Source organism: Pseudochaenichthys georgianus, chromosome 23 (genome assembly GCF_902827115.2).
Source record: "Pseudochaenichthys georgianus chromosome 23, fPseGeo1.2, whole genome shotgun sequence".
Lineage (NCBI taxonomy): Eukaryota > Metazoa > Chordata > Actinopteri > Perciformes > Channichthyidae > Pseudochaenichthys > Pseudochaenichthys georgianus.
In genome coordinates this window covers 17,445,802-17,458,515 of record NC_047525.1, presented here as the reverse complement: position 1 = coordinate 17,458,515, position 12,714 = coordinate 17,445,802, and the positions used below count along the sequence as shown (strand labels likewise).

At 42.9% G+C, this 12,714-nt stretch overlaps 1 protein-coding gene across 6 annotated transcripts in view; it reads right to left on the bottom strand.

Moving 5' to 3' along the window:
* Positions 1-11,444, bottom strand: part of lmo3 (LIM domain only 3) — a 44,636-nt gene extending 33,192 nt beyond the window's left edge. The window contains exons 1-3 of one of the 6 annotated variants that reach the window (XM_034112298.2): positions 9,019-9,265; positions 5,729-5,813; positions 5,320-5,533 (exon numbers count right to left, since the gene is read on the bottom strand). In XM_034112298.2, coding sequence (XP_033968189.1) covers positions 5,320-5,533; positions 5,729-5,738 — 224 coding nt within the window. In that variant the 5' untranslated portion in view covers positions 5,739-5,813; positions 9,019-9,265. The other 5 variants (XM_034112300.2, XM_034112299.1, XM_034112301.2 and 2 more) reach the window with 5 other exon arrangements.
* Positions 11,445-12,714: the final 1,270 nt, after the last annotated feature.

The following is a 12,714-nucleotide window of genomic DNA, read 5'->3' as shown; positions in this document are numbered from 1 at the left end:
GCAAGCGGGGTGTGTGTGTGTGTGTGTGTGTGTGTGTGTGTGTGTGTGTGTGTGTGTGTGTGTGTGTGTGTGTGTGTGTGTGTGTGTGTGTGTGTGTGTGGCACTCAGCAGGCCGCCGTGCCGCAGTCTTCATTTTCTCAGCGTTTTTAACTTAAATGTGTCAGTCTGTCTGCTCTCCTCCCTCCTCCGGGCTTTCAAACATTATCGCTCTGTACTGTGGAAATCACACATCAGCATAAACAGTGGCGTCGCGCTATTACCAGTATCATCAATGGGAGCTTTGGTTTAAAAGGGATCATTTGTTGATAAAAATGTTTGTGCCGCATTCCTCCATATTCAGAGAGAGCAAAGCACAAATCAAGCTCGAGGAGATAATACCTGTAATTATGTTTGCAGTCGCAGGTTTATGAAGGGATGGCTCACACACACACACACACACGCACGCACACACACACACCTCTCTTTACATCACTTTTGATCACACAGAGACTGCTGAAACTAAGTATTTTTTCCTCCCTCGTATTCGTTTTCTTTCCTCAGTTGTTTGTGCATGTTTTGCGATAAAGGATTATTATTTCTCTGCTGGTGGGATCACATCGCTCATGGTTGTAGACCCCTGAAGAATTCTATTAACCCTGGTTATGTCAGGCCTAATAACATGCCACCCTGCTAAGCAGAAAAGGATTGACTTGGAGGAGGGGGTGGGGGGGTGTAATGAAGGCCCAAATAATTTACTGTTAAAGCCAATAGAATATAAAACTGGACTAAATGTCCTTATTTCTCCCTCTCCTGTCGCTAACCTGGGCTGACAGACTGAGATAAACATAAGTAGAAATAATACATTTGCTTTTTGAGCAAGGTGTGTGTGTGTGTGTGTGTGTGTGTGTGTGTGTGTGTGTGTGTGTGTGTGTGTGTGTGTGTGTGTGTGTGTGTGTGTAAAATGGTATTGCTTTGCGATGCTGCAGCCATTGATTGTGTTGGTGATGGAGCCTGGCTTTCTTTGTTGCTCTGCAGATCAGATGTGGAGTACTGCGGTTTTGCTATATTTGCCATTCATTAGCCAGCAGTGAGGAGATGTCAGGGCGCATTCGCGGGCAGGCCACTCGCGTGATAGCGAGCGTCAAATCAATTCAGTCACCTTGAACTTTGAAGATGAAAGAATAACATGTTGGAATTGGTCTTCCTCTTAGCCTGTACGCCTGTTCAGAAACGCTCGCCCGGTCCTCATGGCTACTGAATGCATTGGTGTTGGGAAAACAATGTCCAACTGATTCATTGATGACATTTAGAGTTTGTGTTCTGAAGCTCTGCTACACAGGAGTCACCAGGTAAACATGTGGACACCAGTCTACTAAAACTATTATTCTGATATGTCTAAACTGTATGTGTTTCGAGGAAAAGATGTGATTGAGAAAAATAAAATGCAAAAGCTTAGGCTACCAAACTACTTGGTTAGGTTTAGTGACAGATAATAGTTTGCCTAAAAATGGTTACCCCAGCCACATCATTTTAGTTACGGAATAAAGATTGAATATAGTCTGAGTTGACAGTTGGTCTCCTGGGGAAAGTCCTGGGGCCTCATTTCTAAAGCCTTGCGTAGGATTGACGTGGGAAGGTTGCTTACGTAGAACAAAGCAAATAAATATGCACAGACACTTTGTGATTCATAAAACACTGCATACCGGCGTAGGACTTGCATACGGCACATCCTACGCCGGTTTCCCTTTATAAATCACAATCAACTCGAAATGCGGCGCAGCTTTTGCAGGCTTCACGTAACGCCCATATTTGCCTATAAATAGTCAAAGAAACGCCCATTCATTCATTCATTGTGACTGCAGGAAGAAGATCACAGGAAATGACGACAGAACAGCTAAAAAAACAATTTTTTTGAGATAAATCATATTGTTTGGTGGATGCAGTTTGAACCAGAGTAGCAGCATGAAGGTCGGATCATCACCAAAAATAAATAAGTGATCCGAAAAAGGTTAATACAAAATACACATAGCCTAACCTTCCTCAGGCAGTGTGTTTGTACCGGGGACAGGAGACACCCCCTTGATGAGAAACTGTAAGAAATGATCGGGGAATCCCTCCGGAGTGGAGTCATTTTTGTATTTGGTGGTTTGTGTTCCAGCTGTCGATCAGTAACTATATATCCATAATCCACCAGTTAAAGGAAATACAACTAATGTGTTGTGTTAGCTGTACAATTGACCACATATGGTGTTCTTAGTTTCCATACCTCCTGTGTTTTACGAGCGACTTATCAAGTCTTAGCGAACGGCATAAAACATGATTAAACATGATAGTATATAAAACCATGCTCGCATCTATACAACCTAGAGAAATGCAAAACGGCGTCAGTTTAAAGAAATCTGTCCTGTTTACCGCATCATTTATGAGAATACATTTCTCAAGAGAGCATAATCGAGGGGTGATCAATAACATTTCCGTATTTATTTATTTCTCCAAGTTATGTTTTTGTGGCGGAGTCTCAAACAGGCGTTTGTTTAATAATTTTAAGATTGGCTTTAATCAATTTGTACAAATGAATTCTTCATATATGATAAATGAGGTAACATTTTATTTATAGTATTATTTCCACATATTTCTCTCCATTCTTCCTTCTGCCAACGGTGTCGCAGTTTCTCGTCTTTCTTTTTATAAATCGCAAACATTGCGTATAAACTGGCGTACGCCATATTTTGCGCACCATTTATAAATGAGGCCCCAGAGCTTGATTAACTCTTCCATCTACATTTCCCTATGATTACTTGTGTGAACTATCACTATGAACCTAACCCTAACAAAAACGGGACACAATGTGGACAAAAAGCACAATTGAGAATGTGCTATGTTTTTATGGAAACCTAATTTCCTAAGGATACCAGGCTAACTAACAAAATATCATATCCAGAGAGTAGTACATTTTATTTTTCTTCACAAATCTTGTAAAAACACCCAAACCAATGATTTGTTGGTGCATCTCAGCAACTTCCTTAAACTTCTGGACAATGTAGCACTGTATTTCATCAACCAGGATGTAAAAGTGCATTGCTGCAAAGTGCAAACTATTTTCTGTGTCAGATTAATCTTCTTTTGGGCCATCAGTATGGTGTATGTGTGATTTAGTAAAAATACATATACACGTGTGTGTTCTTGGTAATAAATGAACATCTCACCCATTGGTGGATACACAATGGGTCTTTTAATGTTTAAATACATTAAAGCAGTATGTCTGTGTTATTGTCTCACATTGGACTGACCACCAGATGTGGTGCTGCCTGAAGATTATGCCAACAATTCAACAAGCCTGGTTTAGACATTTAAAGTAGCCGCCTACACATGAGGCTTGTAGAAACTGATCACAATCTGCAACACAACTGAAGTGGGAAAAAAGGTGTCTTCCTGCCTGGTAGATTCAACTTCTCTGCACAGTTACATTACAGTGAACTAAACGGAAGAAAACATTGGAAGTTATTTACACACTTGGGATGAACAGGGGCCCATGACCTCTGACCTAATCATGTTCTTGACACTTTTTTATTTAACATAAATAAACTAAAATGCAGATGTTTTCCCTTTGTGTGCAATGGTCCTGTCATTTATATATATTTTTAAAATATCACAATTGCGTCTATAAACGTCGATTGGACAACGTCGCTGGTAGGACAACATCTCAAATGATGTTTTAACAGAAACAACCCTACAACCAGTCACATGTTTATTAAATATATATCTGTTCAAAATGATATATTCTTGTCTATCAGAAATCAGGTTCCTACCCAAATGAAACTAAAACCAAAGATGATTTAATGTGAAGCCATGTCTCTACAAAGCGTTACATGTGTCAAACCTCCATAAACTACAAGTTCTTATGTAAACAACTTTAAAGCCAGCGGCTGTTTTACTCTCAGCAGGTGTCAGTGCTACATGCCATGGAGAGGAAAATGATCTTATACTGAACCCAGTTAAAAACTGATCGGCCTTTTTATTCTTAAATATGTCAAAAATAATCTGTCAACATGAGATTATTCCTGTCATAATTCTTGAGAAATAAGTGCTCAATGAAACGGGTTGATTCATATGATTTCACCTCTTATTCACATATACTTTGCTTTCTGATAGATGCTATAGTTTATCAATCAATGTTTATTTATATAGCCCAATAGCACAAATGTTACATTTGTCTCAGTGGACTTCACAGTTTGTACAGAATATTAGTATGACAATAGAGGCTTATAGTTGCTTTGAGTTTCACTAAAAACTTAACAAGCTGCAATATTTTGAGGTTGTTTTTTTAAAAAGACAAATGTACATTCTACATGTATATTAGGGCTGAACGATTAATCGATTTTAAAATCGAAATTTGAAATGATGCAATTATCAAATCGCAAAGCCTGTGATTTGTTTTCCCTTCTTGTGTGTCAGTCATCTACACCAATCAGAAGTGCTGTGCTCCACATGTACCAGTCATTGTTAACCAATCAGAAGTGGCCCATGATAGAAGCCAAGTATTTTTGAAAATGCCTGCCCTTTCCAAATGGCTTCCAATGGAGCTTTCCTAGATGGTTTGGTGAAACAAACCACCTGAGTCAGGTTAGTGATGCTCCATCACATGTTTTACATCTATTACAGGGTGAATCTTAAACTGAAGCTTGACTTTCAAGCAACCCAACGGAAGTTTCATGTAAGTTTAGTTCTTTCACTCTTAGCTCGGGCTGCAGGGGTGCTAGAGACGGGAGCACGTTGATGCGACCTTCCTAGCCGGAGATATGGCGGCATTTTACAATAAACTTTTGTTGGGTCGCTTAAAAACAAATATCGCAAATTGAATCGCAATATCTGTCAGAAAAATCGCAATTAGATTTCCCCAAATCGTGCAGCCCTAATGTATATAATGTATACAAAATATTGATTGCACACAAGTGTCATAACAACCATATTTTAAACCAATTTGAGAAAAGAAACTGGACAAAAGTGCAACAGATTTGTATTGAGGTGCGCAAAATAAAATAAATGAAAACACAATAAAGAAAAAAGTGAAATGTCAAACCATAACGTATGTGTAACTTTCCCGTCTGATTGCTGGGTTGTGACACATTTAGAGGCGTTAAAAAAGGGTCACATGCCAAACCAAATGCCTTCTTGTGAATAAAAACGGCCTTAGCTCCTTTCCACATAACAAACAGAGCTCAAACCGAACTCTCAATGTGTGTAGAATGGATTTCAGTGGGTTAACTCTCCAACAGCCCTGGAGCAGACCGAGCATTATGCAGTGTTTGTTGAACGTCACGCAGACGCCGTCTCTCTTACCGTAGGTAGTCTCTCCGGCACAGGATGAGGTTGGCTTTGGTGTAGAGCGTGGAGCCCACCTCGCCCAGCCGGCAGTCACAGCAGGCGCACTTCAGGCAGTCCTCGTGCCAGTACTTATCGAGGGCCTTCAGCAGGTAGCGGTCCTTGATCTTCCGGTTGCAGCCGGCACAGCCTTTTGGCTTGGTGTCCGGCTGGACGGAGAGCATTTGTATACCTGGGGGGAAAGAAGAGAGACGATTTAAAAACTCATCCAGCACCAGCACACTGGCAGAGGAACGTTTCCTTATGGTGAAAGAAAAACACACACATTCTAGGCAGAAAACAAAAACAAGGATTGTGATGCATTTAAAAAATACAGAACAAGAAATAAATTGATGACAGATAAATGGAGCAAAATACAAATTCTCACTTGTTTTCATTGTGCTCCTCGGTCTTTAAGCAGCAGGTGGTATAAGTACAATATTCATGTATTTATCACACATAAACACTTAAGACTGAAATGAAAGAAAAAAAACATAAGTGAAAATGAGCATTAATAAACAAGATCATTCTTATTTACATTTTTTAGTGGTTTGAAAACACAGATTTTAACCTGGTCTGCTATAGCAAATTAGATATACTCAAGAGACATGAGAATGCAGGGCTTAGTTTCAATTCCACAATTCCAAATTAAAGTATACTCAAAAACTTAGTATGCAGACTTAACAAATACAATATTTTACAAAAGATATAACCCAATTAAAAATAGTGAGAGCTTTGGTAACCTTAGAAAAAAAACTCTATTTACCTTTATTTCTAACTCGTGTTATAATTCAATTCCCTTATACTTAGTAGTAAGTGTCCACACTAAGTGGACACAAATGTGTTCCAGTTTACTGAAAAGTACTTAAAATTAAGTATGGATATGGGACAGTCTTTTTGTTTGTTAAATACGAAACAATATTTTCTAACTTTGAGAACACACACGACCAATGTGAGCTGTAAACATCTCCGGTAAGGAATGGTTTACTTCAATTCTGCAAACAACTTTTACCACACACACACACACACACACACACACACACACACACACACACACACACACACACACACACACACACACACACACACACACACACACACACACACACACACACACACACACACACACACACACACACACACACACACACACACACACACACACACACACACACACACACACACACACACACACACACACACACACACACACACACACACACACACACACACACACACACACACACACACACACACACACTTTAAATAACAGTTAAAAGTATTATTCTAACGATGTAGAAATCCAGTGTTCAAAACAAGTTACTAGTCCCAGTAAAATACCCGCGATGGACTAAAAAGGGAGAAGAAGTGAATGCAGATCTGACATTACAAACCAAAACAGTCCTGTCCAGTGTGAGAGCAACAAGCAGCCCACACAGACACAAAGCCACAGTTTCACATTTCTTCCAGGACTTTTTTTACATTGACCTCCTGTGTTTAGAGGGGCGTGGCTACAGGCGAGGAGCTTTGCAAGCGGCCTGTATTGTTTGGCCTGAGCTGACTGTGGAGAGCCTTTGTTGGCCCATTGGGAGCCAGGAGAAGAGGGGTGGGGGGGACAATGTAGCTTCGCACCAGCTGGAATTAGTATTCTCCTACCATTCCCTGAGGAGAGGCACACCCCCACTACCCTTTGTCCCACCATTCACCACACACAACACACACACGCTTGATATTTAGCATGTAGTTTCAGCTTTCATTTCAAATACTGAAACTAACTTTTTTTTAGGATTCCAGTTCAAATGTGTCCATTTACAGATAGAAAGACACTGTTTTACTTCTAATTCATTCATTATGACTGTTGGTATAATGATAATGTAGTGTCTCCTTTAATTTCACAACAACACTTGGTCATGGAAGTAGAAATAATGTAATCTATTAATTTTGAACTGTCTGAAGTGACACAATCTTGAATCCGGTGTCTAATTTTGTAACATAAATAACATGGTGGCTCCTTTTAAAGTTGAGAACAAGCACTTTTCTTCAATGAGTTTCAATGTTTTCGATAAAACTATACCTGAGATCCATCAAATGAGCATGAAAACACTGAAATTATGTCTTATTTTGAAAGAAACCTGTCACTACTTGTTCATTTTTTCTTCTCCTGCCACACAATCTAGCATATTTAGTGAGAAATCATTCGCACAGACATACTATCAAACAGGTTGCAGAGTGAGCAGCTCATTTGTTCCACGGGTTGGGGCTGTTGATTTGTTAATTGGCTGGATTTAGAGAGCAGTGCGCGCGGCTGCTCTCCTGTTCAGCGCCACTGATCCGTCCAGCCTCGTTAACACTACAAAGTCCCCGCTACTCATTACCAAACCAAAAGAAGGGGGAAAAAAGTTTCGACTCCCCCCTTTTTTACTGTGCAATCAACTCGCATAGAAGAGGAGAAGCATGGCAGGAATTTGACCACTTCGCTCTTCCGATTGCCGAGGGGAAGTGCTGAACAAAAGCTTCATTTTCCATAAAGGAAAGGGAACCACAGCTGCTCTCGGAGCCCTAATGATATCGGTTTTGTTTGCGCGCTGGCTCGTATCCTCCCTTCCCACTCTCTCATTGTGGACCTGAAGGCTGCTGCGCGTCCTCGGCATGCACATGGAGGCGATCATCACCAGCGGATGGAGGATGATGGAGGAATAGCCTGCTTTTCTCAGCCCCAGCTGTTCGCCAACGAGATGCTGACATTTCACCCTTTCAGTTTAATTACTGTTGCCATGGCAGCGGAGTCCTGGTAAAGGCCAATAACGGTTTTAACACACACTCAATTTGCCATGCAGCTTTGACAGGCACGGCACTGTGTGATCACCAACATAACACCAGAGCACGTATAGGCTATGCAATGTGATGTCTCGGTGAAATGCTGGAATAACAGATAGCCTACTGGATCAGGTTAGAGCAACAGCAGGTCAGACGTGGACTCGTCGCCTTTCGACGCAGAGAGATGCTGCAACTTGCCGTCGCAGAGCACACCAAAACACACATGAAAACGTGCCGATAATACAAGCCGAAGCGCCAAAGTCAGCGTCTTACCGAAACTTTTCTCCCTTTTCTGCATTTGTTGAACCGCTGAAGCAGCCGAAGCACCCACCATGCAACCCGGAGCCCCTGGTCCGGAGAGCAGCTGTCTGCGGGCAGGCAGGCAGGCAGGCTGGGGTCGGGCTTTGTTAGATGGGGAACAATCCAACACGGCGACCCGGTGAGGAATGAAGAGAAAAAGAGAGAACAACCGGCGAACAAAAACGGAGCTGCTCGCCGTCGTCGGTCGTCACTCGGCGTGTGAGAGCACGGTTATCGCCGAGCGGAGGTGTATGAGCGGAGAGAGGCAGGCAGCGAATGACAGGACGACAAAGAGATGCTTCCCCTCCGCGGCGCAGAGACCATCTAATCCTGCTGGCCACATTACAGGCTGCTGCACGCTGCTCTAATCAGCGCTTTGACGTACCAGCAGCAGGCATCTGCACACAGTCGTCTCTCCCCCCCCCCCCCCATCACCACAACCTGCTATTACAAAACTCATTCTCACCCACATTGCGTGTTTTTATTAATCACATCCCCTGCACTCATTCAGTTTGGTTACAATTAAAATTTAAAACGCTAAATAATAGTATTTTGTCTCACCTTTCTAAACAAGTTAAGCAGAACTGATCTCTTCCAGCAACGGATCCAGCTCCTCTGAAGAGAAATAAAAAGTTCACCAAACTGATCTTCGGGATGGAAATAATGAGCTCCACGTGGATCAAGGCGCCCAGTTAGTGGAAGAGTGCCCAGCTACAGGTGTTCAGCCGAGAGAGTGCGGTGCTCAGGCCGGACGTCCCCAAATGTTTCACAGAGAGTGGCGAGAGAACCGGGGAAGACAGGCTTTATTATCTCCAAGCCCCCCCCCCCCCCCAAATCCCTCACCGGTGAGACATTACACCGCCACGATAAGGTCATTCACTTATTACCAGCCGCTCCACTATATGACGGAGAGCATACATCGCGTGCGCGCCCCCGGAACGCCCATTTCCCGTAACGTCCTTCAATCTTTAGAGCCGCGGGTGCGCGCAGACGCACGGCGCTCGTTATTTTACAGACACCGAAACACATGTATAGTCTAGGGGTGCCCGAAGAGCATGGCATGGCATTAATTTAAGATGGAAGTGCTGCGTTCAGGGGCATGTTATTGTGCAGAAAAAAAACGGTTTCTTCTGACACCTGACTGACAAAACAGAGAACATTCAGATTTGGAGACTGGAGATTGATGACAGCATGGTGTAAAGACAGTACCCTGGATGTGTTGGATTCAACCAGGCTACTTAAATATGACTGTTATTAATTATCAAAAAGAGCAAAAAGAGTACAATTTCTTCACACGTGATTTTGTTTAACATGGTTTTTTAATTCCCTTCAATTTGAGACTAGTCTATTAGAAAATATAGACCTCAAATAAAGAGGAAGCAGACAAACTATTATGGATAATTAAATCAATCTTCGCCGAGGTCATTGATTCCTCTTTCTCTGGCATTCTTTCTCCATGCGCGCACACGGCGTCATGTGAGGTCCCGGCTCCACAGTGGCAGCCGGCCCCGGACTGATGACCGCCTCTCCACACTCTTTATTTAAATCATTCCTGTAATTAAAAAGGACGAAATTATTCTGTGCCCTGTTTGTGAAACATCGATTGGCGACCCAGTTTGGACAAGATGAAGCCCACATGTTAGGGCACTGTGCCCCCACACCTCATCCCCATCCAACACAGCCTGACAAGTTATTCCCTTAAATATTCTTGCAGGGGAAGATGGAGGGAGGGGAGTCTGTGGGAGGAGGAGATACAAGTCAATAGTTGGCATGCGGCTCCAGCCTAAAATGCAGCGATAATGAGATGGGTCATAAAATGCTCTCTGCGCCATTATGAGTGATGAGATGCATTAAAGCTGACAGGGTATTACCTGCCAGTAATTAGGTTTTGTCATGGATTGAATTATTCCAAGGCGGCCTATCTTGGTAATCATGCAATTTTCTGCAGAGTGTGTGAGGCTGCCACCTCTCTCCCGGTGCCCTCCTGCCGGTTATTCATCCTCCGTATGAATGGGAGAGGAAGAAAAAAGGCAGCGATGGAGGATGGAGGAGGAGACAGTCAAACGGCACGGATTAAGTATCTTCATCCCACGGAGGCACGCACATGTATTAATCCATCATATATGCGCAAATGGAACGCTTGTACCTGACCCAAACCTTGCATCCCAGTTTCTAAAGAAGACAGGGAATGACAGCTGGGACATGCACCAAAACACATCATCACCAACACCGGATTCCTTTAACCCAACACTGTGTTATTTACAGATGCAGCCTGTTTGGGGACACGCCAGAAGTGAAGTGTCCTCCCATCTGTATCACCGAGCTGTGTTTGTTTTCTTGTGGAGCTCACTTTACGCGCTGCTCTAGTCCTGCGTAAACTCATATCCCATAAACACACACAGAGGACCAACCACGTACCTTTAAGTACAGCCAAGGATGCCCCAAAAGAAATTCTCCGGGTCGCTGCAGATGTCTTCTTCTTCTTCTTTTAAAAGTGTCCACAAGGCAACTTTTCTCAGACTCCAGATCTTAAGGAAACTTTTGCGACAGGAGTTAAGAGAACTTCTCCGCCTTGAGTTGCACCTTAACCTCGGCTCCCCTACGTGTCCCGGCTCACAGGTCGTCTCTCGTCGTCCCCCTTTAGCTGCTTCTCCTCCTCCCTCTCTCTTCCGTGCGTCTCTCTGGTTCTCTGGCTGGAAACAAGCGGCGGAGAGTGGAGCCTCCTCTCCTATTTAAGCCCCTCCACCAGGTCCCCAGTCAGCAGCACACTCCAGCTCATCCAAGAAGCTGACAAGCACCGTTAGGGAAGGCAGCGCATGTTGCTCTAATGGACCTCATTAAGCTCTACTTACAGATGTTCTCTTAACATAATTGATCTGCAGCGAGTTGAGAGGACGGCAACCTATTCCCCAGCCCCCAATTATGGCCCGGTAATTAGATCCCCAACCTCCAGTTCTCCACATTCACCCTTCTAACATTCCGAAATATCAAAGTATCTCTTTCTCTCAAAGCGACCGCCCCCCCACCACCTCACCCCCATGTCTCCTACCTCCTCCTCCCCCTCCCACCCACAAGACACTATTGACAGTCAGATCTGCTAACCTTTGTAGTGTAGCCAGACTTAGCAGTGCACTCACTCCAATTGACAGAGCTCACTCACTCTTCTATTCCTCCTTCCTTGCCTTTTTTTCTACCCTTTGGGAGATGGGGGTGGGGGGGGAGTCAGAGCGAGTGGCACAGATGGAGAGAGAAAAAGAGGGTAAGGAGGGAAAGAGTAGGTTAGCACTTTCCATAAAGGGTTGTAATGATAATATCTGTCAGGGGAGGATCTTTTTTTTCCATAGTGCTTTTTTATCTTAAATAATTCCTCTCAACTTTGAAGAGAGGGAGAAAGAGGGAGGGGTGTTGTAACCGGTGAGGACAGATAGTGCAGCTTTTATAATGCCAATGAGTGCCACTCCTCTCACCCATCTAATTAGCCAGAGTGCTAAAACAGAAAGCACTTGGGGAAATGGTAATGTCAAGCTAGTGCATGTTAAAAAGAAGACAAATCTCCATATTGACAAATACAAAAAAAACTATTTGCGATGGGGTGTAATCAAGTATTTTACGAGCAAGCAGTGGCGGATAAAAATGTTCTCAAGTCTTTATGTTGTCACAGATGTACTGCGCGTCGTTTTTCTTGATATCTGGATTCATGACCCAGATTGAAATGTTCATGTATGTGTGTGTGTGTTTCCACAACAGCACATAAAGTGAAACTCCAGCACTGAATGTGTGATGCCTGCAGCTCCTGATTCGAGGGCATATCTTAAGTGTGACAGTGATAGTAGATCCGTGTATGCATTACTTGTGATTGAGATTCAGAAGTCTGAAGATATTCCCTTATTTTTGTCAACAAAAGAGTGTGTGTATCAAAGTCTGGCATATAATGTTCTTCAGCGTCATAGAGCTACGTTGTACCCACAAACATGACTGGGAGCAACAGTTTCAAAACGATGCAAATAAAAAAACACAAATGTGACAAAACGCATGCAAATTAAAAAACATCTTCACCAAAGACCAAATGTGGATTCATCCGCCAAAGAAAATAGTCCCCAAAATGATTGGTTTCCTTCCTTCTGAGAAATGTGTGTTTAAGTTATCAGCTGTTTTATGAAATCATTTAGTACATTTTAATTATAATCAGTTTTCAGTAGTGAGAAAATGGTTGTTATGTTGTCTTTCCACATGGCTTTGATGGATTATGAACACAGA